This window comes from Microtus ochrogaster, chromosome 1 (assembly GCF_000317375.1).
Source record: "Microtus ochrogaster isolate Prairie Vole_2 chromosome 1, MicOch1.0, whole genome shotgun sequence".
Taxonomy (NCBI): Eukaryota; Metazoa; Chordata; class Mammalia; order Rodentia; family Cricetidae; genus Microtus; species Microtus ochrogaster.
Window position 1 is genome coordinate 40173618 of NC_022009.1, and position 26566 is coordinate 40200183.

The 26566-nt window shown below is 48.3% G+C and overlaps 1 protein-coding gene across 5 annotated transcripts in view; it reads right to left on the reverse strand.

The window, feature by feature from the left end:
• Clmn (calmin) overlaps positions 1–26566 on the reverse strand; it is a 100149-nt gene that overhangs the window by 33237 nt on the left and 40346 nt on the right. For all 5 annotated transcript variants that reach the window (XM_005343515.2, XM_013355706.2, XM_026780975.1 and 2 more), the window contains exons 2-4: positions 7779–7840; positions 3294–3389; positions 586–669 (exon numbers count right to left, since the gene is read on the reverse strand). In XM_005343515.2, the coding sequence (XP_005343572.1) occupies positions 586–669; positions 3294–3389; positions 7779–7840 (242 nt within the window). The remainder of the gene's footprint in view (positions 1–585; positions 670–3293; positions 3390–7778; positions 7841–26566) is intronic.

A 26566-nucleotide genomic window follows, 5' to 3' on the forward strand; every position in this document is an offset into this window, starting at 1 on the left:
TTTCTGCTGAGATAGCGCACAGCTGCCTGTTTTACACACAGAACCTCAAAGGAGACGCATCTTGGGGTGATGTTTCATTCTGTGTCGACAGGTCAGACAAGCTGAAGACTTTTTACCCAGATCAGTTCAGAAACAAACCTAGTGAGAGGGGGCTTTAGGATTGTCACCCCTAGGACTCCCCTTCCTACTTATGAAGGACAAGAAACAGTTCCAAATGCAGATCCAGAAATCTCCATGACAGAGCCAAGCTGCTGCCTTTCCCTCTACCACACTGACCGCCATGTCAAATCGAGTCCCAAGGCTATGTATAGTTTAGCAATCAACCCCAAAGCTCTAGAAACCAAATAGCTGCCGGTCTTCTCTCAGACTGCCTATCCATAGGCACAAACAGGGTGGGCAGGATGTTGGGGCCACATCCCAGAATGTAGCTTCTCCGAGTGACTTCCCTAAGCTCGGGAGGGGCTGGCTATTTCTGCTTTTAAGCCTTTCTATACACCCCTCAACACCACACCAAACTTGAAAATTCTGCCCTTTCTCCACAGGGCAAGCTCGCATTGCCGAGACAGACGGGCTTCAAACACTTACATTGCTATCTTCCAGAAACTTAAGTGCTTTTGCTATGTTGTTCAACCGAAAAATACGATGTGATGAGGATTTGTATTCATGCAGCTGAAAAACAAGAGAAGACAACACTAAGTAGGCGCCAGCAAGATAGCAAGCGCCCAGGACCACAGTGGCTTTCATTTATCACTTGCTCTTTGGAGAAGGTTAGCGATGGTGTTGAAAACACCCACAGAGGAGACATCCAAATGCCTGTGACACTGGGGTCCTGGCACTTGACTCACTGGAGCTAGGGAAGAGGGAATCTCCACACAGGACAAATGTGTCCAGTGTTCTCCCCAGCCCTCCTCCCCTCTAGGGACCTGCAGTAACATGCTCTCATAGCACATGTGACTCTTTGCTTAGGGAAGCGAGCTTGCTGTCCTCGTCAAGGCTCAGCTCAGCTCCCCAGCAGCAGCAGACATGGCTGGTTTCTGGCTAAGAACTTTTGCAGCTGGGCTTTGGGGAGAATGCACAATGGCCAGCTGCAGATTGGAGCTCCATTCCTGCCAGAGCAAGCACACAGTGAGCTCATCTCCAGAGCACACACGTGCCAGTTCCACCAGAAAGGACCTACTGTGCTCTACTGATGGGCAGTAGAGGACTCAGCTTTGCCGAGCTGCAGGGCCAAAGGTCAAGGCCATGGAGGTTGTTGCCATGTGCCCTGGCTTCAAAGTGGGAGTCCGTCTACGGGGAACACAAAACAAGAGGCTGAAGTGTGCTTTCTTACAAGGCCTTTGGGGGCCCCTGCAGCTTGATTGAGACCTGCCAAGAATGCCTCAGCCCGCTGTGAACAGCTTCCAGGCCTGAGTGCACTCAACAGCATCTTTTACTTCCTGAGTATGAATGGGGATGACAGGCCTCTACCGTGCATTTCAGAGTAGCGCTGTTTGTGTGTTTGGTTGGTTGGTTTTCGAGACATGGTTTCTCTGTGCAGCCCTAGCTGTCCTGGAACTCACCATGTAGCCCAGGCTGGCCTCAATCTCACCGAGATCCACCTGCCTCTGCCTCCCGAGTGCCAGGACTAAAGGAGTGTGCCATCGTGCCAGGCAAGAAGCCATGCTTTTAAAGTGAGGCCCAGAGCCAGCGTGGGCTGTGCTGTGCGGGATCCATCACCGCACGTGCAGACAGGCACAAAGGGCTATCAAGGTCAAATCAAACACTCAGATGGAGCCAGTTTCTCAACTTAAACACATCTGGCATCTAAAAGAAGGAGGATTTTATTGTTGTCTATGTGGGCGTGCGTGTACAGGTGCAGATGCCAGCGGAAGCGGTTGTAAGCCACCTGGTGTGGATCCTGGGAATCCAAATCCAGCCCTCTGTGAGAGCCACAATCTCTGTTAACTGCGGAGTCGTTTCCCAGCCCCCGTGACAGGCATCTTGGACTGGATCATTGGCCACCTTGTGGGGGAAGAGGAGGTACATCTGACAATGCCTGGGAACATTTTGGTTACGACACTAACGGGTGTTCCCAGCATTGAGAATTTACCTCTTCTTAGCCAACAACCATGGATGGTTTTCCCTAAGTCTCAGCCATAACTCCGGTTAACACAATGCTTAGTCCAGTAACTTGATCCTTCGGTTCCAATTCTGAGCCATCACAGGCTGTCCTCTGACTTCTACATATCCACTACATACTATTACATGTGTACCCTTTCCACACATGTGTGCACAAATAAACAATAATAAAATATTAAGAGAAAAAGATACTACTCAGTTACATATGTTCATATGTAACTCATTTTCAGATTCACTTAATTTTATTTTATGTATATGAGTGCATGTATGCATGTGTACCATGTGTGTGTAGTGTCTGCAGAGGCCACAAAAGGGCATCAGATTGGCCTTGAACTAGAGTTACAAATGGTTGTGAGCTGCCATATGGTGCTGAGAATCGAACCTGGGTCCTCTGCAACAGCAGCCAGTGTTCTTTAACCGCTGAGCCATCTCTCCAGCTCTCATATCACTCTATTTATTTTAAATTTATTTGTGCATATGTGTCTGTCACATGTGTACAAGTGGCCTCAGAGGACAGAGAAGAATACTGGGACCTTCTGGAGCTGGAGTTAGAGGCCATTGTGACTGTCTGACGTCGGGGCTGGAAACAGAACTCAAGTCCTCCGTAGGAGTAGGAAGTGTTCTTAGCTACTGAGCCATCCCACCAGTCCCACACTTCACATGATAAAGGATGTCACCCTCCAGCATTTCCTGAAGCTGAGGTACACTCTGTCTAGATGTGTGCATACATTTATTTCCCGATGTCATGGTTACATCTCGGATATTCCCCCAAGATCTACACACTGAAGACTCCAGGTGCTGCTGGCCGATACACACCAGCCTATGCGGCTACTGGCTGGTGATGGAACCTTTAGGGGGTGGGGCTTGGTGGGAGGAAGTCAGGTCTTTTGAGGTGTGCCCTTGAGAATAACGTTGGAATCCCTGGTCCCTTTCTTTTTGCTGCCATGAAAGGAGAAGCTTCCCTGCTACACATTCGTGTGATGTTCTGTCTTTCCTCAGGCCCAAAGCAACAGGACCAAGTGGCCATAGCCACTTCCAAACCCACGAGCCCAAACAAACCCTTCTTCCTTTAAACAGATTATTTGGGAACTTTGTCACAGTGATGCGAAGCTGATGCCCAGATGAAGACGAAGCCTATGAAGTACTTCCTTTTGTACTTTCCCCAACACACATACCAGATTTCGCCCGGAGAGGACTTCTAGCAAAGCCATTAGGATTTTGCCATCTTGAATATCAACGAATAGGTCCGTAACTTCTAGAGGTGGATCACACTGTAGGACAGGAGGAAAAGAGACCCGTTAGTGACCTGGGTGGTCAAGAGAGAAACTTGCAGGGCTGTAGACATGGCTCAGCAGTTAAGAGTAGTGGCTGCTCTTCCAGGAGGGCCCAGGGTTCAATTCCCAGCACCCACACGGCAGCATGCAGAAGTCTGTGGCTCCAGTTCCAGGGGATCTGACACCCTCACAACAATGCACGTACGATAGTTAAATTATCTTTTAAAATAAATTATCTTTTTTAAAAAAAGAGAGAAACTTGCAGGCAGAAGGATCACCTGAGAGCCAGAAGCCCTGGAAGGGACCTCTGGCCAGCAGGTGTAGGACTGCTTGGCATGAGAACTGTATAAAGGAACGAACTAAGAGGCTTTGGAGGACCCCCTAACATGAGATCTCAGACCCCAAGGCTGGATCACAATCAGGCTTCTGTCTGAGGAGAGTAAGAAATGGCACGTCCCATATGTTTCCTAAAAGCATAAGGGAATTTGGGGTCCAGGGTGATGATAGCTCAGTTGATAAGTATCCGCTGCTGTACCAGCATGAGGACCTGGGTTCAAGCCTCCAGTGCCCACATAGACAGCTGTTATCCCAATGGCGAGAGGTTGACACAGGAGGACCCCTGAAGCTTGTTGGTCAACCAGCTTTGCTGAATCAGTGAGCCCCAGTCCCACCCAGTAAGGGATGCTATCTACAAAAAAACAAGGGGGGTGGCTTCTGGAAAACACAACTGAGGTTAACCTCTGCCCTCCACAGGCACCTATATTCTACCTATCTACATACATCAAAATAACACACACACACAGATACACAGATGCACACACACACACACACACGACTTCTGTTACGGCTCATGGAATATTACCTAGTGCAAACACTCAGTTTTGATTTGGTGAAAGGGAGGAGCTAGGAGGCTGGGTATTTGGTAAAAATCCAGTGTCCTGCATCTGGCCTTGAACAGTCGGAATGAATGCAATGGAGATCCAATGGGTCAGAAGCCTACAGTCTTGAGCTCCTGCGGCCTTGGCGAGAATTTCCCCTTGCCTTTTGTCCAGATTAAGGGAGTGATTAGATGCTTCAGGAACCCTCAGGGACAATGGGACGCAGTGCCCCTAGCTAACTGGGGCAGCGCAACTCTTCCCAGCACATACCCGGGGTGAGGAAAATCTCAATACAATGTTAGCTGGGCCAGCACCTTCTCTTCTGGGAAAGCTTTCTTCCTTCTGTAGCCCCTTGATGGGATCATGTTTTACTGGTTAAGGAAGGTGGCATTTCCTCATCCTTTATATGAGTCCTAGTCTGCTGCCCCAAGTAACCAAAATATAGACTGAGGCTATCTACAGGTGCACAGAAAAGGGCACGCTTCAAGGCTTTCAGGGAGTTTGAACCAAAAGGCAATGTGTTTTCTTTGCAAATCCTGCAGCCTCAGCCACATTCCATGCCTGGCAGACTGCTTCCTTTTAGGAGACCCCAACCAAACACCCCTGATGAATGGGCTAACAAAATTTCCAGTTAGCCGCCTGACAGGGGTAGAACCTGGCCTGGGGCTAATTTCCCTCGGCTGTTCCTGGAAGGGCCTCAGCATCAAACAGGACCTTGGCCAGAGTCCACCGCTGGACGGCAGGGGGTTAGGCTGAAACCACTCCAGTCCAAACACTCCCCAGACCAACATTCCCCAGGCTTCAGGAGTCTGCTATGGCCGGAACCACAGTACCCCTCACCTCCCCAGGGCTTTCTGCATGATCGAACTCCTTCTGTAAATTAAGGAATTTTTCCAGAAGCCAGAGACTCAGTAAATATTCCTGACAGCCTTCAAATTGCAGTTAAGCCCAATTCACCAAGGACTTCCTAGGTTTCCTTTGCATGAAAGGCTGTTTTTAAAAGTCTCGGGGCTGGAAACAGGGCCGTTAATTTCTCTCTGCTTATTACACATTGCTTTCAGGTGCTGTCTGATTTATCCTCAGAATGGGTGCTACATGCTACCTACCTGCTCCTTCCTCCCCCCAAAAAAGGGACAAGAGCAGGCCTGGCCAAAGGGAGTGTCCTTGACATGACAAATGCATGTTTCAAGAGGTTCACACTGGGTGGCAGGTAAGTGTGGGGCATTTGTTACATGACTCTCAGCTCTTTTCAGTATTTATTTATTTTTACTATAAAAAGAAAGACTTTCTGGCTCTACCCTGTCCCCTGCTAGGAATTCTCAAGCAGGCTGACATGCATCAGGCATTAATTTAGGGGCTTGCCAAACTCAAGATTGGGGACTGGTTTTCTTTTTTTGTCCTCCTGAAACCCCAGTAATGTTTTACTTTTTGCGCAATGCCAAAAATGCGCCCTCAGTCAAAACAACCAGCAAAGGATTTATCATGCTTCGAGTGTGATCCCTTGTCATTTTCCATCTCGTGCCCAAGATGCTCATGGGGGATGTGACAGCACCATGCTATCCATTCTGAAGGAGGGACGGGGCTCAGGAGGGGCGGGACACACGTGCCTGCTCAGGACACAGGCAAGTGTGAAAGAGAACCGCCTCAGTCAGGAGTTCCACTTCCTGCTTTCTAATAACGGCACGGGTTTCTTCCAGGCCAGTGGTTCTCACCCTTCTTAACGCTACGACCCTTTAATATAGTTTCTTACACTGTGGTGACCCCCAACCATAAACCATTTTCATTGCCATTTCATAACTATAATTTTGCTAATGTTATGAACCATGATATAAACATCTGATATGCAGGATATCTGATATGTGACCCTTGTGAATGGGTCATTCAACAACCACGTGCGTGGGGTCGGAGGTGGGGGTGGGGGCGCAACCCACAGGTTGAGAATCACTGCGACAGGCCAGCAGTGGCTATGCTTTTGCCTTTGAAGAGGAGAGAAACACTTTAAATTTCCTACAGTGGTGGGACAGCCAGCTTCCAGAAGACAGGAGAGACTGGGGGTGGGGTGGGGTGCGGGTGTAGACAGAGAACAAGAGAATGTCCATAGGAGAGAAGAGGTGGTGTTGGTACAAGAAACATCAAATCATCTGGCTTTCTCCCAAGATAGTCTCATGTAGCCCAGGCTGGCCAAGGACAACCTGGAACTTCTCATTTCCTGCTTCCATCTTCCAAATTGCCCGGATTACGGTGGGTAGCATCACAGCTGGCTTATGTGGTGCTGGGGGTCAAATCTAGGGCGCTGTGTATAAGCAAGCACTCTCCCATCCGCTCCCCATCCTCAGCTCCACAGATCAGCTTTCCTGAAGTGTGAATTTTCTTGCAGCCTCGGGGAACTTGGAATAACATATTCCCGGGGCCTACAGGCCCAGTCTCACGGGCACGGGGAGCTCGCATTTCTGTATGCTTTCTTCTCTTTCCTCACTGAGTGTTGATCACCTGCTCGCCCCTCCTCAGCTCCTCCTGCCTGAGACTGCGTCAGCAGCCTGGATGCTATGGGTGTGCAGCAGACACAACAGAAAAGTCAAGCTGCATGACCAAAGAAGGTGAGAAAGGAAGGGACAGAGAAGAGCCCCTGAGACGTTGTAGAAGAGCTCAGGGAGCTTGGGATGTCTGCGCACCTGGGTCCACAGTCTACTGTGGGCTGTGGGAGGACTCAAGGAGAACAGGCTGGCAGTGTGCAGCATGACGCAGGCTGCCTGATGCGGAGCATGGCTCTTGACCAACCACGTTTAAGAGGCTTTGCTAAAGGATGTTCAGAGCTCTTGCTCGTGTCAGTTCAATGATGGCTGTTAACACCCCCAGAGTGGAGAGCTGGATCGTGTCTGATGTAGGGTGACGGCCTTCTGCCCATGGAAGCCCTGGAATTGCTCAACATGGAATAGTTTCCATTGTCCACTCATGGATTTTCCTCCCCGGCTACGTGGGTAATCACAGAACGGCTGTGTCTGCTCTCTGTGTCTGCTCCACATACTGAGAGTGGAGAGTAGTGAGAAGACCCAGAAAGATACAAATGCACAGAGCCATGGGGATGGCTTAGTCCACGAAGTCTTTGTCATAGAAGTACGGGGACCAGAGTTCCAACACCTAGAACCCAGAAGTGGTGGCAGGCATTTGTAATCCAGTGCACCTCAATTGAGATAGGAGGTGGAAATGGGAAAAGTCACAGAAGCTCATGGGATGGCTAGCCTGGTGTGTATAGCAGTGAGCAAGAGACCCTGTCTCTATAAGGTGAAAGGCAAGGACTGATACCTAAGTTGCCCTCTGATTTCTGCATACTTACATACATGAACATAGACATGTCCACACACATACGTACTATACAGTACACAAAGTCACATACATACACACACACACACACACGGCAGGGATCATGTCTCCTCCATGCCATTCTACAGAACCAGCAGTGGAGCTGCAGACGAATCTGTGACTTACCCACTCCCAGACCCCCACTTGCCTTTTCCAGGTGTAGGTTTATCCATCGCGTAAAAGTCCTCTTCTGCACATTTTCCCTCTCAACTGCAAAGAAAGAAATGCCGTTAGCCAGGGAACAGAAGAAACATGGGCAAAATCTTGCCCCCCTTTCCGGGGAAATTCCATATGGACAGACGGCAGACTGAACCCTGCAGGGTCCCTGGAGTGAGCAAAACCCTTCACAGAAGGGGCCCACCGGGGGCTTATGTAGTACCTGATCCCCGTTTTCCAGCCCAAGATTGAGCCTCTATGTAACCCCACGAATTCAGACTGATTTTGAGTGTCCAGCCACCTGGCTATAAGGTGGATAAGCTCTGGTGGGAAGTAGCGTGGTCACAGTGAATCTACACAGCTGCCTAGAGGTGGAGGTACAGAGCCGTGGGATGGGGAGATGGTTCAGTGGGCAAAGCCCTTGCCAGGCAAGCGTGAGGACCAGAATTAGGATGACCAGAATTAGGATGCCCAGAACCCAGGAAAAGGCAGACACAGCAGAGTGCATCTCCAATCCCAGAGCACCTGTCTTCATCCCAGGCTGGGATAAAGACAGTGTTAGGGATTCAGGTGGGGGGAGCTCTGGGATGTGCCAGAGTGTTGAAGAAATAGTCTCCCAGCCTTAGGGTCAGACTTCCTGTCACCTTCCAGTTCCTTGTGTTCAGGCCTGTCTCCCACCCCTACTTCTGCTCAGCAAGCTGAGGATGAGAGGCCCACGCCCAAGTTCATGGAGGGAACCTGGGGTCTTGCATTCCATGGTAATGCAGGTGTTTTTGAGATAGGGTCTAGGATGGCTTCTAACTCGGGACCCTCCTGCCTCAGCCTCCAGAGTTCTGCATGTGTCATCGTGCCCAGTTTTGTGGCTCTCACTTTTAGAGCTAGACTAGAAGATTCTGCAGGCACCTGCTGCCTAGCCGTGGTGAAAGGACAACCCTAAACCACAATGACAGCTGGGGACAGCGCTCCCTCACGATGTTCCTTAGTAAGAAGTGCTCACTGTGCTGGGGGGGGGGAAGGCAACCTCCGCCCATCAGTTACGATCTGGGCAGCTTCTGTTCATTTGTTTATCAAACTGAGACCTTATAAACCCTGCCCCTGCTAAGGAAAAACTGTCCTAAGGATGGACGAAAGGAAACAGAGCTGGGAATCATCTCAGGTCCGCCCCACATCCGCTGTTGCCCTGGAGATAGGAAGTGTGTTTTCAGCTCCATCTCTCCCAATAACCGGTAACAGCAACAATGACTTATAAGAAATTCACTCAGCAGGGCCAGAGGAGATGGCTCAGTGGGTAACATGCTTGCTCTGTAAGCATGAAGACCTGAGTTCAAATCGCTGGTGCCCGTGTAAAAGCGAAGTGCATCAGTGTATTTCCACAACCCCAGTCTGGAGAATCAGAGAAAGGTGGATCCTGGGGGCCCTTGGACAGCCAGCCTAGATGGTACAGCAAGCCTCAAGTTCAGTGAGATTGTGTCTCAAACAGGGTGGAGAGCAATAGAGGAAGTTATCAAACAACCTCTGTCCTCCACATGTGCACACCTGGGTGGGTGCACACCTACCCACATACATGTTTTATACATACCCCCATATATATAATGTTTTATACATGACACTGATATGTTTATATATGCACACAGGTTTTTTGCATACACATACAGATGAATAAACTGGGTCTAAATGCCCCACGCTTCTTCCCCCTCCCTCCTGAGCTCTGTGGTCCAAGCCATCCCAGACCCATGGAAGACCTAGGTTGTGTACCTCTGAGGGTCATGGCACTAGAATCTGTATCTTGATACATGGTGGCTTACGGTGGCTGCCACCTCATTGTCCAGCAACCATGCTTCTCAGGAAACTTCCCTGAGGTGCTGAGGCAGACACTCCTAATTTACCTGCAGATTACTAAACTCTGTATTTCAGCACAGTAGAAGAACATACTATAGACGCCGGAAAACACTTCATACTCCTTTAGCAAGGAGAAAATGAGAGCCAATTTGTCTGCTGCCGGAGAATAAGGCTTCGCTTTTGCTTTTCCATAACGACTACAGTGCTTTTTTGGCCCTTGGCCACATGGTTAGGTAGATAGTGGCACCCATAAATCAGATTTTAATATTGTGCCCTTCATGCTTTTTAACTGAAGAGCCAGCGGACAGTAATTACGCATGTGACTGCCTTCCTCTCCTTTGTCTCCTTCTCTAAAGAAGGTCACTGACAAGCAGGCCTGCCATTTAAAGCTCTGTTCCCAGCAGGCTGTGTTTCCGGGAGAGGGAAAGGAACAGTTGACAGCAATAAGAGTTGAGACAAGGAGGCACTTGCTGAGGTGACTGAGTCCCAGAATCCCAGAGACTCCTGAGAGCTGGAGCAGCCCATCTCAAGCACCAGTTCAGAAATATCCACCTCTGGACCTAGCTCTGTCTTGTTCCTTTTGGTGGCTGAAGTTTTCCAGGGTACTTACTGGGTTGCCATGCCCTGCTCAAAGGACGCAGTAACTACATCTCACCTGCCACTAATAGGAGTGACACAGCTCTTTGTGCACAAGCAAGCAAATGCATTTCTCATCTTTGACGGCTCCAAGTGGGGCTGCTGGGTCTTAGTGGTAGGCACATTTAAAATTTTAATAGCCACTTCCAAACTGCCCTCCCCAAAGGCTGCCCGAGTTTATACTTTCACCCCCATCTGTCTTTAAACAAGTTTATGGGGATTGTAAAGTATTTACACACACACATTCAAACACCCAGGTTTGCTTCTCCAGCTGGCCTCAGAAAGAGCAAAGCACAGACCCCGAAACAGAGAAGCATTTAGTAAGAAGGCTGAGAGAGACCTCACAGCTGAACTGTGTGTGGGGATGCAAACGTGAACATGGGTGTTCATGCCCTACATATTTCCCCACCTACCCACCTACCGTCAATCTACAACCACACAACCTCCCCATTCGTCCATCGACCCAACCAACCACTTACCTCTTCCCGTTCCTCCATCTATGTCTTCACCTACCCGTCACCTACCTCCCCACCTATCCACCTGCCCAACATAGCATCCACTTAACCACCCAGCCATCTATCTGCCCGTCCATATCCACACACTCGCCCATCCACACTCCCAGCTGATATTTATACAAAGATGACTAGACGTTGGAACAACGCCAGGCCCTGTGGGTAAAACCAGCAATGAAGAATTAAGTATTCACAGAATCTGCACGCCGAGAATCCCGGCAAGTGGGAGGGAGAAACAAAGATGGCATGTGGTACGACTGAAAGCGAGAACGGAGTAGAAGAGCCAGGCTTACAGGGATGGAGAGCGCTGGCTTTGCATCCCACAGGGTACTCTTCTGGGGCCCTACAGGAGAAGAGGGACAGAGGGACTCAGGCTATGTATGTATTCAAACCCTGCTCTGATTCAGAACCAACCTTGAGTTGGCTTTGCTTCTGTCCCCAACAATCCCTGTGGGGAACACTGGGCATAAACCATCTTTTACAGGAGGGGTATGGTGATGACTGATGGGTATCGGGGGACAGACAAACACAATCACAAATAGCGGACAGGCTCCAAACTGAAACTGGGACACATCACCCAATCCACAGGAGAAAGTCTGAGGGACTCCAGACTGCCGCACAACCACTTCGTGGCACACTATACAACTCTGGGCCAAGTTCTCACTCTACGGAACGAGGACAGCCATGTCCACCTCCGAGGAACACTACACGAGCGCGTAAGGTCATCCGTGGCAGCCGCTGCCTCCAAGCCAGTTTCCCAGGCCCCTGGCTCACACAGCACACCCTGGACTTAGGGATTTTTGTCTGGTGTCCCGACAGAGGCCCAGTACACTTGCACGGCAGTCTCCATTTCAAAATGTGGCCCCCTCCTGCAGGCATTCCTACTTCGGGCCTGCCAAGACTCCATAAACTTTATATAGTTTCCATAAATCCAACGGCCCCTTTTTTCCTCTCACGTTGTAAAGGTGTAGGAAGCCGTTTCTCTGGCAAGGTCTGGCCTGAGCACGGAGTGGCTGTGGGGCCCAATGTGGGCAACAATGAAGTAATAACAATGCTGTAAAATTGCCATCCCAGCTCTGCCTGCCCTGTGGGGGTGCAGGAGGAGCAGGCAGGGGGCAGAGGGAGAATTCATCAGGCCCAGGACCCCAAAGACTAGGCAAAGGAGGGGCAGGAGACTGGGGAGGCCCTGCTGTCTAGCCCAAGGCCACAGCCCCAAATTCCCAGATACCAATTCTGCCTCCGGCTTGGCTAAAAACAGATTTTCTGAAAACGGAAGATGGGATATTTCTCCCCATCTGCAGGCACCGAGGGGTAGGCAGGCTTGGGAGCTGGCCATCACTGAGAAAGGGGCATGTTCTGGGAGTTAAATTCCTTCAGATATAAGAGTGGTCCTCACCCCTCCAAAGGAAATTTCTCTTGGCAACAGACAGAGAACCACAGAAAAACGCAGCCAATCACAGTGCAGAGCTGTGGAGTCCAGACCCAATGGATACATCTACAAATCACTTCCCCACCTAAGGCCCAAGGACCGCTGTGCGAGAAAGAACAGCAAGAGTGTGAGAGGCAGCGGGTCACAGAGTATGCTGTTAAATTGTCTCCTAGGAACATGGGAAGCTACAACCATAAAGTCTCGTTGCCATGACTGCCAGAACATGAATAGAACAAGGATATAACATAAGACATGCTTACAAGGATATGGGGGTGGGCGTGGGGGAGCCCAGGAGGCCTCAGCCCTACACAAAGAACTACAGACAACTAACGAATGTCAAGAAGGAGGAGAAACAATCTCCCCCAAGGTAGAGCACACCAATTGGTTATCCAACACCAAATGGTTAACCCTGAAAACACACAGACAAATAATATTATACAGACTGAGAAAAAGTTGTCTTATGTATTTAAAAATCTCTCTCTCTTCGCCCCTCTCTCTTTGTGTGTGTGTGTGTGTGTGTGTGTGTGTGTGTGTGTGTGTGTGTATGCAATAGCAATTAATGAAAAAAGAGGCTACAGATTTGAAAGAGAGAAAGGTGAGGTATTGGGAGGGTCTGAAGAGAAGAAAGGGAAGGGGAAAATAATGCAGTTATACTAATCTCAAAAAATAAAAGAAATAATTAAAACAAAGAGATTCCTTTGCATTTATGGCCTTTTTGTCTCCATGGTCATATTTCTCCAAAACTTACTTCACATACAGCATTTCCTCTGTAACATATCTGTTCTTCCCAACCTGGGGGAAACACTTGAGAGCTTTTGCTACTTACAAAAAAAATTACATGATCTTGGAAGTGGAAATCTCTTTAAGTTTCATTATGCCCAGAGAAAACATAGACGCATGCTATGTGCACACACAGCTAACATGTGGATCCACATTCAATCTCAGTGTGATGAGGAATGATTCAAAGTACTGCCTACACTCATGGACAGGGTCCCTGGGTGACGGTTAAAATGATAATTTCTGAGCTCCGTTCAAAACTTAAAAAACACTTTTATTATTATTTTTAATGTATAGTGTCTGTGCACATGTGAGTATGGGTGCCATTGGAGACCAGAAGAGGGCATCAGATCCCCTGGAGCTGAGGTTATAGGCAATTGAAAGTCAACTGCCTTGGATACTAAAAACCATTATGGTCCTCTATAGGAGCATCAGGCACTTATAACCTCTGAGCCATTTCTCTAGCCCACGTTGATTTTTTTTTTTTTTGAGACAGAATTTCACAGATCCCAAATTGGCCTCAAACTCCCTATGTAAGATAACCTTGAACCAAGAAAAAGGGCATTTGCTGCCTCACCTGACACCTGTGTTGCTAGAGGTGGAACCCAGGGTTTCATCCACGCTTGACAAGCAATCCACCAACTGAATAACATCCCCAAACTCTGTTCAAGACCCCCAGACTCACATGCTTTGAGGCAGGGCCTGGGAATCTGCACATCACATGTTCAGTGGCTAAAGAACCTGCATCTTGGAAGAAGAGATAATCACAGATGGCGTCTTGGTCTTTGGGTGATGCAGGCAATGCTAATAGGTGTGATGATGGGAAAAATCGAGAAGTTTTGTACCTGGTAAGTTGTACCAGGGCCTTTAAGGCCATCTGGCTCTCCCAAGCCCATAAGCTCAGGCTTAATTGCCATTTAAGCCAATCCAATATGAATTGCACTTGAGGAACGGCTTGGAGGCACCAGGCAAGAGTCTTTTCAAAAACCCATTGCCATTGTTCTTGAGTTCTCAGTAGTCCTCATTGTCGCCAGACCCAAAAAGAGGAACATGGGATGTACTCACTCATATTTGGTTTCTAGCCATAAATAAAGGACAGTGAGCTTATAATTCGCAATCCTAGAGAAGCTAAATAAGAAGGTGAATCCAAAGACAAACATATAGGCATCCTCCTGAATATTAACCTTCATCTGGCTCCTGTTTCTGAATCTTTGGAGTTAATCATATTTAAAGTAGATATTTTAAAATCTCTATCCAACTTAAACACAAACAGGCTTCTTTTTCTTGTCTATACAATACAGTAAAATAACTGCAAATAGATCTTACATATAGGGTGCTAGGTATCACGAGTCAGTTACAGAAGATTAAGGAACACGAAAATGTGTTTGCCCTGTGGAAACACTAAACCACCTAATACAGAGGACTAGAGCATCACACCATGATGTGGGAGTGATTTCTTATTAATAAAGAAACTGCCTAGGCCCCTTGATAGGCCAACCCTTAAGTGGGTGGAGTAAACAGAACAGAGGGCTGGGAGAAAGAAGCTGAGTCAGAGAGTCGCCATGATTGTCCCACTCCAGACAGACGCAGGTTAAGATCTTTCCTGGTAAGCCAGCTCGTGGGCTACAAGGATTGATAGAAATAGGTTAGATTAATAGGTGGGAGCTAGCCAATAAGAGGCTGGAACTAATGGGGCCAGGCAGTGTTTAAAAGAATACAGTTTCCATGTAATTATTTCCGGCATAAGCTAGCTGTGGGGGCGGCCGGGTGCTGGGGACGCAGCCCCGCCGCTCCTAATTCAACAACACCATTTTGGTACCCATGGGGATCCCGGAAGCAACCCTCCTTAGATACTGATGCCTATCTACATCAGAGACCCTGATGCTCACTTGGCTCAGAGCCTCTCATCATTAGGGCTATTCTTGGTTCACTGCAGACATACTTCCTCATCCCCTTAGCTCAGGTTCGCTTTCCTCTCTTGGGCCCTTTGCCTAGTTTGCTGGGGACCCCAATGGCAACTCCTGTCCATAGCAGAGTGGGAGTAACAGTTCTCGAGCAGCTCCACCTCCCTCCTGTGCTCCACATGCTGACTTCTTGAGAGCCTGTGCCACTTGAAGAGGTCCATACCCGCTCCAGATGAGACGCAGCCTTCCTCTGTGGTTTCCCTCCTCTCCATCTTTCAACACCTCCCAGAAACACCACCTCATTACAGGGCCCCATGCTGGTTTGCTTGAGAAATAAAACTCAGAAACAAATTAAATGGCAATTTCTTTTTAAACAGGAGAGAGGCCAGGCTTTGGGAATACCAGGCCCACGTCCTTTGGTTCCAACTCTTGGGGACCACTTCCCCCAATGGCTCTCTGGCAGTATTAAAGTCAAGGCCTCTGTGTGGTTTCTCACTAGTCACGATTTCGCATTTAATTTCCTTTGTTTTTTCCTCTGTGAATATTTGCTCTGACCCAAGTCCCTTTTATCGAGGCTGGTAATAAAATGTGAAACTCTCAGAGGGAGCACAGGCTAAGCAGCACAGAAATACTACAGACAAGGGTGCAGGCAAGGGTACAAGGCTCCACGCACCCTCACCCAGGATGCTCTTGCTACCTTCTCTCTTTCTGTCCCTCCTGTGTGCTGAGGACCATATCCACAGGCAACAGAACAGAGAATAGCCTGCTCCAGTTGGTGCAAACCAGTGGTCTCTGTATATATGCCCCCTCTGACTCAAATAAAACTGCCAAGCTCATTCTAACTGGGGGACTTAGATCTAATTCTCTCACAGGTCCCAGAGGCCACCAATTAACATACCATGTCCTGCCCTGCCTCGCCCCTATTTCTCAGCTGCTCCAAACACATAACCCAGGGCTCCAAAGAGCTAGTCCCAATTACACACCAAATTAAATTTTAAGCTATATATGTATATAGGACCAGTGCCTGTAACTCAAATTAAAAAAAAAAAAACCCACTCCAGTTTTCTCTGAGAGTGACTCTGTCTAGGGTCAGCACTAACCCTCAAACCACCTTGATTTACGGCCAGTGCCGCCAGCCAGCCATAAAACCATAAGCAGACAAACAGGGATTTTACATTTGACCAGATGGGCAGGCTTGGGCTGCGGGCCCAATGCAGGTAGACTGCCCCAAAGTGTCCAGCTATAACCGAGGCAGGCACATATGGTACTGCACAGTCATTCATCAAGTTAAGCAGGGAGCAGACACCAGCCGATGACTACCCTCAGCCATATATAATAAGGCAGGGACTCCATCCTCATAGGCTCTTTGCTGCTCACTTCTGTGATTCCTGCACTCGGGATGCTGAGGCAGGCAGCTCACAAGATCAAGGCCACAGAGTGAGACCCCTTCTCAACAGAGTGAATGAGGAAGGGGAGAAGGGAAGGGCTTGGGATGGGAGGAGAGCAAGGGAGAAGGGGGAAAGGAAGGGGAGAGAAGGGTGCTATGGTTTGATTTTACCTGTCTCCTTGAAAGCTAGGTGCCAGCTGGTGATGCTACTGGGAGGGGTCGGGCTCTTTAGGAGGAGGCGGGGCCAACCTGAAGGAAGCTGAATCACTGAGGACACACTCTTGAAGAGAAAACAGGGACTGCGGCCTTTTCTTGCCTTCTGGCCACCACCAAGTGGGTGGCTTTCCCCCAACCCGTGGCCCTGCTATGAAATTCTGCCTCCCCGCAGGTCCAAAGCACCACGCTGGAGCTGCCACAGTCTGTAAACCTTGCTTCAGTTTCCACATGATTTCCCCAGGTATTCTGCCACAGCAGCAAACTCCTTTACCGCATCCCAGGAAGACTCATCCTTCGGGTCTCTGACACCACGATCCCCAAAGGGCTAAACTTTGTGAAAGCACAAATTTGGCAACTAGTTTCAAGCCAATTTTTCCACGTAGAAACCCCATGGCTTCTAAACAATAAAATGAGAAACTTCTAGATCAATGTTTTCCAAACCACATCCTACTTACTAAAATGCCTCCTTCAAAAGAGACTTAGTAGGTTCAGGCCATCTGGAATAGTCTCCCTTCTCGTGGATATTTAGGATCAGGATGTTTAAAGCCCTGATAAATCTTGCAAAAAAAATTATGGGGCTGGGAAATGGCTTAGTGGTTAAGTGATTGCCACACAAGCATGAGGACCTGAGTTCAGATCCCCAGAACATATGTAAAGCCAGACATTCTAACATGTGTCTGTAATCCCTTGCTCCTACAAGGGGAGGGGGCAGAGACAGACTTCCTATGGGTCAATAAACCTGCTAATCTGGCAAAGGCAGAAGAGAACAATAAAGAGAAACACTGTCTCAAAGTAGAGGGAAGCTTGCCCCCAACACTTTCCTCTAACCTCCACATATGTGTTACAACATACACACATGCCCTCAAACACACACACACACACACAGAGAGAGAGAGAGAGAGAGAGAGAGAGAGAGAGAGAGAGAGAGAGACAGAGACAGAGAGAGAGACAGAGAGAGCTTTAGTTCTAATCAAATCATATTCATTTGAGGCCAGACTTTTCTATATGAATCATAGTGTCCTTGCAGAATCTTGCTTTGGAAACTAGAGAGACCTTCACTGGATCCTGATAGAGTGTGAAGTGGATGATAACATATATGGTGGCAAAAACTATTCTGTGACCTATGATAGATCCATTTCCTTCTCCCTGTGCGACACACCCCATTTCCCAAACTCCCATGTAGATGGGTGGGGTCCCATGGTTAAGTTCTGGCAAACAGGATGGAGTCAGGCTGAACACAAGCTGTTTTTAGCCACCATCTACCCCACCGTACAGGAACTGAGAGAGTGCAGACCCACAAAGGCAGGGGGCTATGGAACCCCAAGTCTCCCCATGAGAGGAGGAGAGCTGCCACACAACAGTTGGGTGAGAAAGAATGTTCACATCAAGCCCTAGTACGTGCTCTCCCTCCCACAACCTCAGAAACGTTTCCCATGAACAGGGACCCCGGGTCTCAGCTGGAAGGAATGGGGTACAATTTGTCACCAGGTGCTTGCCTCTCTGGGAAGGGTATGAAGGGTACCACAATCAAACTTCTTAAGCCCCTTTAGAGCAAGTGTGTTAGTATGGGCCCTTCCAGAAGGCCCGGCTTTGTGTGGTTAACACAGTCCTAGAAGAAAAGCGTCCTGCGAGGCTGTCATTCAAGAACAGAGCTCCGTGGTCCCAACAGCAAGCATCATCTTGACCTCTGCACTGTGACTCTTCAAAACGGAGATTAAACAAAACCTCGCATCTGCGCAAAAACTCACACACCTTGATTTGCCTTTTGAAGCCCCTGTCCCTGTCCCCACAGGGCTAAAGGTATCTCAGCAGGATGTTAGGCAGGCCCAGAGAGGGGCTGGCGGTGGGGGGTGGGGGGAGCAGAGCAGGTGGTGCAAGCAGAACAGGTCCATATGGAGTCCAAAGACAATGATGGCAAGCTGGCTGTGCTCGTGTCAACAAGCAGAACAACGGTGGCCCCAGACTTCCCATTTACAGTTTCGGCCTGCCAGCAGAAAGTGACAGCAGTGTGAAGGTAAAGATTGCAAACTGTGAGGGAGAAGTGAGAACTGTCGCACCTTCCTCCATTGGGGACAACAAGATTTTTCATTAATTATCACAAGACAGGGCTGCCGGACCAGAGTCAGGAGCATGGCAGAAGCCAATGTTCACAAGGGATCCTTTCTGGAATGAGGTCTTCTCAGGCGTGCATTCCTGGGGCAGATGCTCACAGGTCACACCACTTCTCAGGCTGGTGATGTGAGTGACAGTCCCAGACAGAGCCTAGAGAAGATTGGGGCCTGGGGCTGTAGCTGCTACAGACTCCTCCGTCTTCCGCCTCTACTGCTATACTTGGATTTTTTGAGACAGGGTAATGCTCTATAACCGAAGTGAGCCATGATTCCACTATTGTAGCCCAGGCTGGTCTCAAACTCACAATGGTCTTCCTGTCTTAGCCTCCAAGGTGTTAGAATAATGACCCACCACATTTGGCCCAAGGCAGGTGGGCTTCTGCTAATCCCCTGTGGAGTGAAGGGTCACCGTAGCTACCTCACTGCGAGTCTCAACTGGAACTGAAGTCCTCTCTGCTCAATCTATTGAAATCCACTGCTGAGCTACCATGAAGGGATTCTGCCTCACCCAGTCTCAGGGAGTACGGGCTCAAGCCCGGCTTGCGGACACTATATCCTCAGGCTCACACAGTGACTAGGTGGATCTCTGGGCCCAGGCTCTGGAGTCTCTGCATAGAGCTTAAATACATGGCTGTCCTCCAGGAGGAATGAAGGCCTGCCTTATAGAGACGATGTACACTAGAACGCTGCCCCTCCACTATTGTTCTTTTGGTTGGTGGTTTCTGAGACTGCTGTGTGCTTTGGGCTCATTGTGGGACCCTTGTGTTTCTTCACATCTTCTCTCAACTGACTTTTCTAGGAGACCGGTATCATTGCGGTGGGATCTATGGGATACCTCCTCCTTGTTATGATGCATGGGACAGAACAGGGGGGACCCAGAAACTGAGATCTCTAGATGAAGATTAGGCCTGAGAATCTGGGAATTCAGGCAGAGCTGGATTTCCGGCTGGTCCCTGGAAGGGAGGTGTGGTCTGGAGGCCACTTACCACCCTGTAGACTACAAAGCCAAAAGACCAAGAAGGATGCAAGCAAGAGCGGGAAAGATGGGGAGCCTGCAAAGGGATCATGGTTCTGGCCCTTAGGTTCCCTGAGACCCTGGCGTGAGAGGAACGCCAGCTTTTTAGCTTAGACATGCCATTGTTGGTTTTGGCAGGTTACAGTGAGAACCATTCTAGCTAGTTTCTTCAACCAGTAAACTTCATGAGGACAAAAATAAGAACAGCAAGAGAGGCCTAGAGACAGAGCCTGCAACATGTGGCCCTTACTGGATCCCGACTTAAGGAATCCAAAAAACTATAAAATGAGCAATTGCAGTCTGAAAGTTTACAACTAGAGCAAATGCCTAGGCTAGTCAGTGCCAAAGCTAGGGAATTTAAGTCAAGCAACAAATGTTAAGGGTGATAGAAAGAAAAAAAAAAATCCTTGACGGGAGTATTCTGGTCACTACTTTGAAACTGTATTAAGCAAGATAAGATGAAACAAGGTCACCCATTTAGTGAATGACAGAACCAGGTTCTTAACCCAGCAGGGCCCCAAAGCTTACATCCCTAACCATTACACAATACTTCCCGCCTCACCACCCCTCTCTAGCCCTACTAAATCTTAACTATCTAAGTCCTTCCAAACGAGGTCGCCACACCCAGCAATGCCACTTGCCACTTGGATGGGTTCCTTTGCAAGCAGAGCTGTTTTTCAGTCCTGATGTTATCAGCCATCCAAACTATTTCAGGTGGTTTTGCAAGGAAAGAGTCTCAAATTCAAGGCCTAGACGCTGTCAGGGGGGTTTCCTGGGAGATTATTTTAGGCGGAGAGGCCTGTGGAAGGAACACTCACCTTTTATTGTGAGCCTGCCTGAGTACTTCATTTTGTATGTGTGTGCATAAATTACATGAATTTTAATATATATTTAAAAATTAATTACTAAGCCAGATCTGGGAGTGCAGGCCTGAAGTCCCAGTTACTAGGAGAGCCTGTCTGAGCAATTTAGGAAGACCAAATTCAAAAGAGAAAGCAGGAAGAACGCTGGGGGTGCAGCATGGCAGGAGGGCACTTGTCTTGCATGCATGATGCATCAAATAAACAAACAGATGATAGTTTCTATTCACTCCTCCCTAGGCAAATAGTTCATTTGTCTTCAATACCACCTATGCAGAAATATTTACATATGTGTATCTGACAAGAAAAAAAAATTCTCTCTGTAAAACTTTTAGATATCTACATTAGAAAAACCAAGAAAAATCCAACAAAAAAAAGAGGAAAAAGTCACAGGACAATTTAATCTCTTCAATTCTTCTCTCGATATGTTCCTTATTTTTAATTTTTTCTCATCACATATGCAAAGGGATCGTCCACTCTGGGTCTTTCTCTCACCCTTCCTGAATGGTTCATCTGGCTGCAACCTCATCACTGTGTCATGGTCGCCCTGGAACTTTCTTTGTAAGTACAGCAAATGATCTCGGCTTTTAATCAAGTATGGAATCCTGAAGAACCAGACACATTCCAGCCTAGTGGGAAGCTGGCATGGTCTCCTGTGAGCTGGGCTTAGCCCTGGCTGCAACCCCAGTGTGAAGCCTTCAACCTCTCCAAGGAGGGGCATGATTAGAGTTCTGTGTAGGGGACAAGAAGTGTGGGTGCCCAGGGTTGCTGGTCAGGGGATACAGAAGTGCCCTGTGGCTCACATTGTCTAATATCTATGCCCATCTCCTTTCACTCCTAACAGAATTCCAACTTTGAGTCTGCAATCTGTTGCAAAAACATTTCCTGAGGGTCTTTAATCCTGGTACCTGGTAGGCAGGCGGATCTCTGTGAGTTCAAGGCTGGCCTGATCTACAGAGTGAATCCCAGGACAGTCAGGGCAACACAGAGGAAACGATGTCTTGAAAGGTAAAATATATATAATTTAAAAATTTAAGAAAAGGAAAGAAAAGAAAAAGGAAAGATCAAGCATTTCCTGGCCTCCCTCGCAGACATGAACAGATGACAAAGTTCAGCCAATAAAGTGGAGGTGTAAATGAGGACATGGTGATTCCTGGAATGCTCTTTACAGAGAGAGCTGAGGACACTGTGCGTCTTTTCCTCTAAGCCTGGCCTTCCTAGAGTAGAAGTCCAAAGACAGAAAACCCAGCAGTGGCCACTAAGGATGATCAAGAAGAAAGCAGCTGGTTCCTCTGTAGCCCTGGTGCCAGAGCTGGCCCCGGGCTGCTCATCTTTGGGCTTCTGTCATGAGATCAGCGCTCTCTGAAAAGGCCTGTGTGCTTTGTAACTCACAACTGAACACCATCCTGACACAAGAGAGACTCTGCCATTGGTACAAGCCTAACGTTTGTGACTAAGAACTCAAACCAACCATGTGTCCATCGGCTGGCTATGTGCACAAGTGCCCCCTGTTGCTACTAATGGCCCAGTGATAAGCATTTTGATGCGTAAATGCCCACAGGCTCTTATGTGCCTCTAACCCTTTAACAGTTGTCAAATTCTCACACCTGTTTTTTGTTTGTTTGTTTGTTTTCCCCCCTCACAAAACCAGAGGAAACCAAGTCAAGACAGGATTCAGCAGTCCAGTCATGGGCAACAGGCTGTCCCTCTCTTACATAGCCATATCTAAAAAGCCAGCAGCCTCAGCAAATACGGAGCTGGAAGCTATCAGATACAAATAATGGCATATCCTGGGGTTGGGGGGAGGAAATGCCCAGGTTCTAGAACTACAAATCAGCTCTGTCGGAGTTCACCTCTTAACCCAGGAAGCCTGTCTCCAGCCTCAAGGGCAAAGAACGGGGGAAGGAAGGAGATCCCTCATATGCAAGACTCGTAAATCCGGGATATTGCTTGGGGCCTCAAGAAACACAGAGGTTGAGCCAGCATCTCACGACCATGACTGGAGGTTTATATTGGGGTGTGGAACGGAAATGACAGACGCTAGTCTAGGTGGCAAGGACCAGGAGACTGTGAAAAAGGCATTAGGAGAGGCTGGTCCTCAGAGACAGCACAGGAAATGTGTTCGAGGGACCCCAGGAAGCCAAACGTCACCCCTAACTTCTCGACCTGAATGTTACTTGCTGTTTGCCATATGGTGAGACGTGTGCATTTGGTACATGCACTGAGCTGACCTGTCAGGGAAGGCGGGGCAGGTCAAGGACAATGTCATCTTGGGCTTCAGGGGGTGATGATAAAACACACCATATTAAATTTTGATAAGTTTTACAACTGTATTTGACGGTCATTTTGTGGATGGAGTTCCATTGTTCCAGCCGGGAAATGAGTCTTGCGTTCTCACGGCCACCACAATAAAATCAGATATGGAGTAAAATGGGACTTGCCTCCTAGTCAGGGAGGCTTTTCAAGCTTTTTAAAAACGTGTATGAGCATGCGTGTATGTATGTATTCATGTGTCGGTGCACATGCATATATGTGTGCGTGTGGCAGCCAGGGGCCAATGTCAGGTGCTGTTCCTCAGATGATTGTCTACCTTTTTTTTTTTTAAAGACAAAGTCTCAGTTTTTACCTGGGACTCACCAGTTTGGCCAGGTTGGGGGGGTGGGGGCAGCGAGCACCCAAAGATGGCGTCTCTGCTGTCCTATCACTGGAATGCTAAACGCACACCACCATACCTGTCCCTTTCTATATGATGTGACTTCTGGTGGGTTGAACTTGGGTTCTCATGCTCACACGCCCAGGGCTTTGCCGGGTGAGTCAGCCCTAAGCTAGTCTTTGCACTCTTTAAAGCACGTTTGCTGCACGCTTGTTCGGTTTGGAATATCTTCATTTTCACAAACAGAATTCATTTATAAGAGTAAGGAGGACTTGAATGTAAACTGCAAATTATCTAAGAAGAGCTTCAGATATGGAAACCAGAGCCGGTATTTAACTGATGTGCACTGTGCAGGACATGTGGGAGATGTGGATGTTAATATATACCGTGTGTGAATGTATTGAACCCAGAGGCTCACACACGCTAGGCAAGCCCTCTACCGCTGAGCTATGCCCCCAGCCCTGAGACGTGTACTACAATCTCCATGTCACAGCCGAAGAAACTGAAACCTGCAGCTGGAAGGGAGCATAGCACTCAGATCCACACATGGAAAAAACTCTATTCTACAGGTCTTGGACAGATTCCCAACACGCGGAGGGGTTGGTGTCGCCCAGAGGATCCTGGGCTTCTGCTGGCTGTCTCTCCTCTCCTCTCTTCAGACATCTGTTTCATTAGGTGCTCAGCTGGGTGTCTCTTGAGACACATTCTGTTTATTGTCAGATTTGGGCCCAGGGTCCCAATCTCAGGGCCAAGGCTGTCTCCATGCTGGAAAGAGTTGTCTGTCCTCAGCCCCTGCAGAGGAGAGGGATTAGCAGGGCAAAGCCCAACTTGATTGAAAAATAACTTCATCCAGCCTGGTCTCTGGCTTCAGGCCTCTTCCAGTTCTAGCCAACTATGACCATGAGGCCCAAGACCTGTGGACTCAGGGTGGTCCTTCCTGTTCTGAGTGGCCGGAAATTACCAAAGGAACACCAGGGGTGCCGAGCAGGCCATCTGACAGAGCAGCCACTAATTAATGGTTTTTAAATTTTAACAAGAAAATCGTGTGGGTGTGAGAGAAGGGTCAAGGGAGCGGGCATTCCGGAGCAGGGTGGCCTAGATGCCACCGTGATGGTTGGCTGGTTGCTTCCCCTCATGGTCCCTGCGGGGCAAATGATAGCCCAGAGCATGAGGGAATTGTCACAGGACCAGAATGAGAGCCGGTGCCTACAAAGGGGCCCAGAACAGGCATATAGCTGAGCATAGAGAGTGTTTGGCCTTGCCCTGGGCCTAGCCACTGCCTGCGCAGTCATCAGCTAACCAAAAGCCGTCCCTACAATATATCTGGGTGGAGAAGAAGTGCATATTCCTCAAAGAGAAGTCAGGCTAATCTGGGTCACACTTTTGACAAGTTCCTGCTCTGGGTAGCTGATCACAATGGATACTACAGGGGGACTGGCCATTCCAGAAAGATCAACTCTGGGACTAAGGATAGAGGCTTCTCGTCACAGTTTTGGTGAGCCTGGAGTGGCAATCAGTTAGTCTGCCAAGCATGTCTTACAGACAAGGTCCAGCTGTCACATACTGAAGGCAGGAGGGCAGTGCATCTGCTCACTGGGAAGAGACACGGCAGTTCTCCATTTGCGGTCCTCCCTGCAGAGTTCTGCTCCACGCAATCACTTTGGCTGGCTGGATTTTCTCCCTTCCCTATAAAGCATCATGCCAGTGAGAGAAGGAACTTTCTGTCATGCTAGAAGAATCAGAGAACGGAGGCTGACACCAGGGACACCTATGCCGGTCGCCAGTGTCAGAAACGAGGGTGCTGTGTGGAGACTGTTCAGAACCGGGACAGTCTGGCCAACTCTAGCCCACTTCCTGGACACAAACTTTCCCAGGTTCCACACCATCCACCAGGATCAGAAAGAACAGAGAAGCAGAGGAAGAGAACTAGCCATAGCACCGAGTGACATGCTTTCCTGATAAGACTGCATGAGTCCCTTGGCTTCCCACATCTGAAAACCGGAAGCCACGGTGCCCACTTCTCCAGGTTGGGACCAACCCAACACTCACCATTAGAGAGCAAGAGTGCACACAATTTAATTTCATGGTCTGGACACTCTGCACACGCGGTCCTATCTGGAAACACGTTTAGAAAGCAGCACTTGGCTGATTGCATTGGAGTGAGGCTGTGTAGGAATAATACCTGCATACACTCCACACACACACACACACACACACACACACACACACACACACACACACTTATCTCAAACACCCACCAGCCCCCTTGGGGTTCACTGTGTATTGTGAGATATACACATCTACACTACTGAGCTGAGCAAACCTAGATTCTGAAGCCGTGGGAGAATGGGACAGTATGTGGATACAGGGCCTTGAACAAGGTGGTTCAAGTAGAGCAAAGACTGCAGGTAACTAGAATTCAACCTGACTAGTGACCTAATATGGGGAATGTAGATTCAGAGAGACACCCATGCATGGAGGGCACCTATGCAAGGAGGTGGCAAGGACACAACCAACTGAAAGAGAAAGAGACCTCAGCAGATGCCATATTACTTCAATCTCAGACCTGCAGCCTACAGGGCTGGGAGAGTGCCGTGCCCATTTCTGGTGCAAGGCCCCAGGCTCTATGCCACACCCCTCCCAGGCCCACAGCCAAGGCTCTTTTATGGCGATGTGTGTTTATCTTAGTATTTATAGATTCCTTAACTACTTAGCAGGTGTAAAACTGTGTGGTTCTTGGGGTCCCCTTCATATATATATATATGTATATATATAATATAATATATATACATATATATATGAATCATACCACTAAGAAAATTCCTGAGTGTTCTGCCCTAACCTCTCTTCCCCATGTCTATCTCCTCAACAATGTGGTGACTTTTAGAAATAAATGTCCTATCTTAGTCGAAGTGGCAGTCTCTTGTTAAGTATGTCACCAAGTCTATTTCTTTAATTCTAACTCTCCCAGGCAATTTTGACCCTTACCTCCCTTTACACAAAAATCTCTATGGATGCACAGCTACATATGAGCAGAACACAGACAGGAGCAGTATCTTGTGTGTGCATGTACATATGTATTCTATTCACATGTGTGCATATGTGTGCACATGTGTGTGGAAGTCAGAGGTCAGTGTTCAATGTCATCTTTAATTGCTTTCCATCTTAATTTTTGGGACAGAGTCTTTCACTAAACCTGGAGCTTGCCAATCCAGCTATACTGTTGGCCAGTGAACCCCAGAGAGCCTCCTGTCTGAGCCCCCTTAATCCATAAAACCAGGATTACAGGTATATACTATAGTGTTTGGCTTTTTAAAAAAAAAATTAACATGAGTTTTATGGGATCAAACTTGGGTCTTCAAGTGTTAAGCAGTTGAATGACTAGGTCATCTCTTTAGTCTTGAGCAGTATTTTTTTTAAGATTTTTAGTTATTATGTATA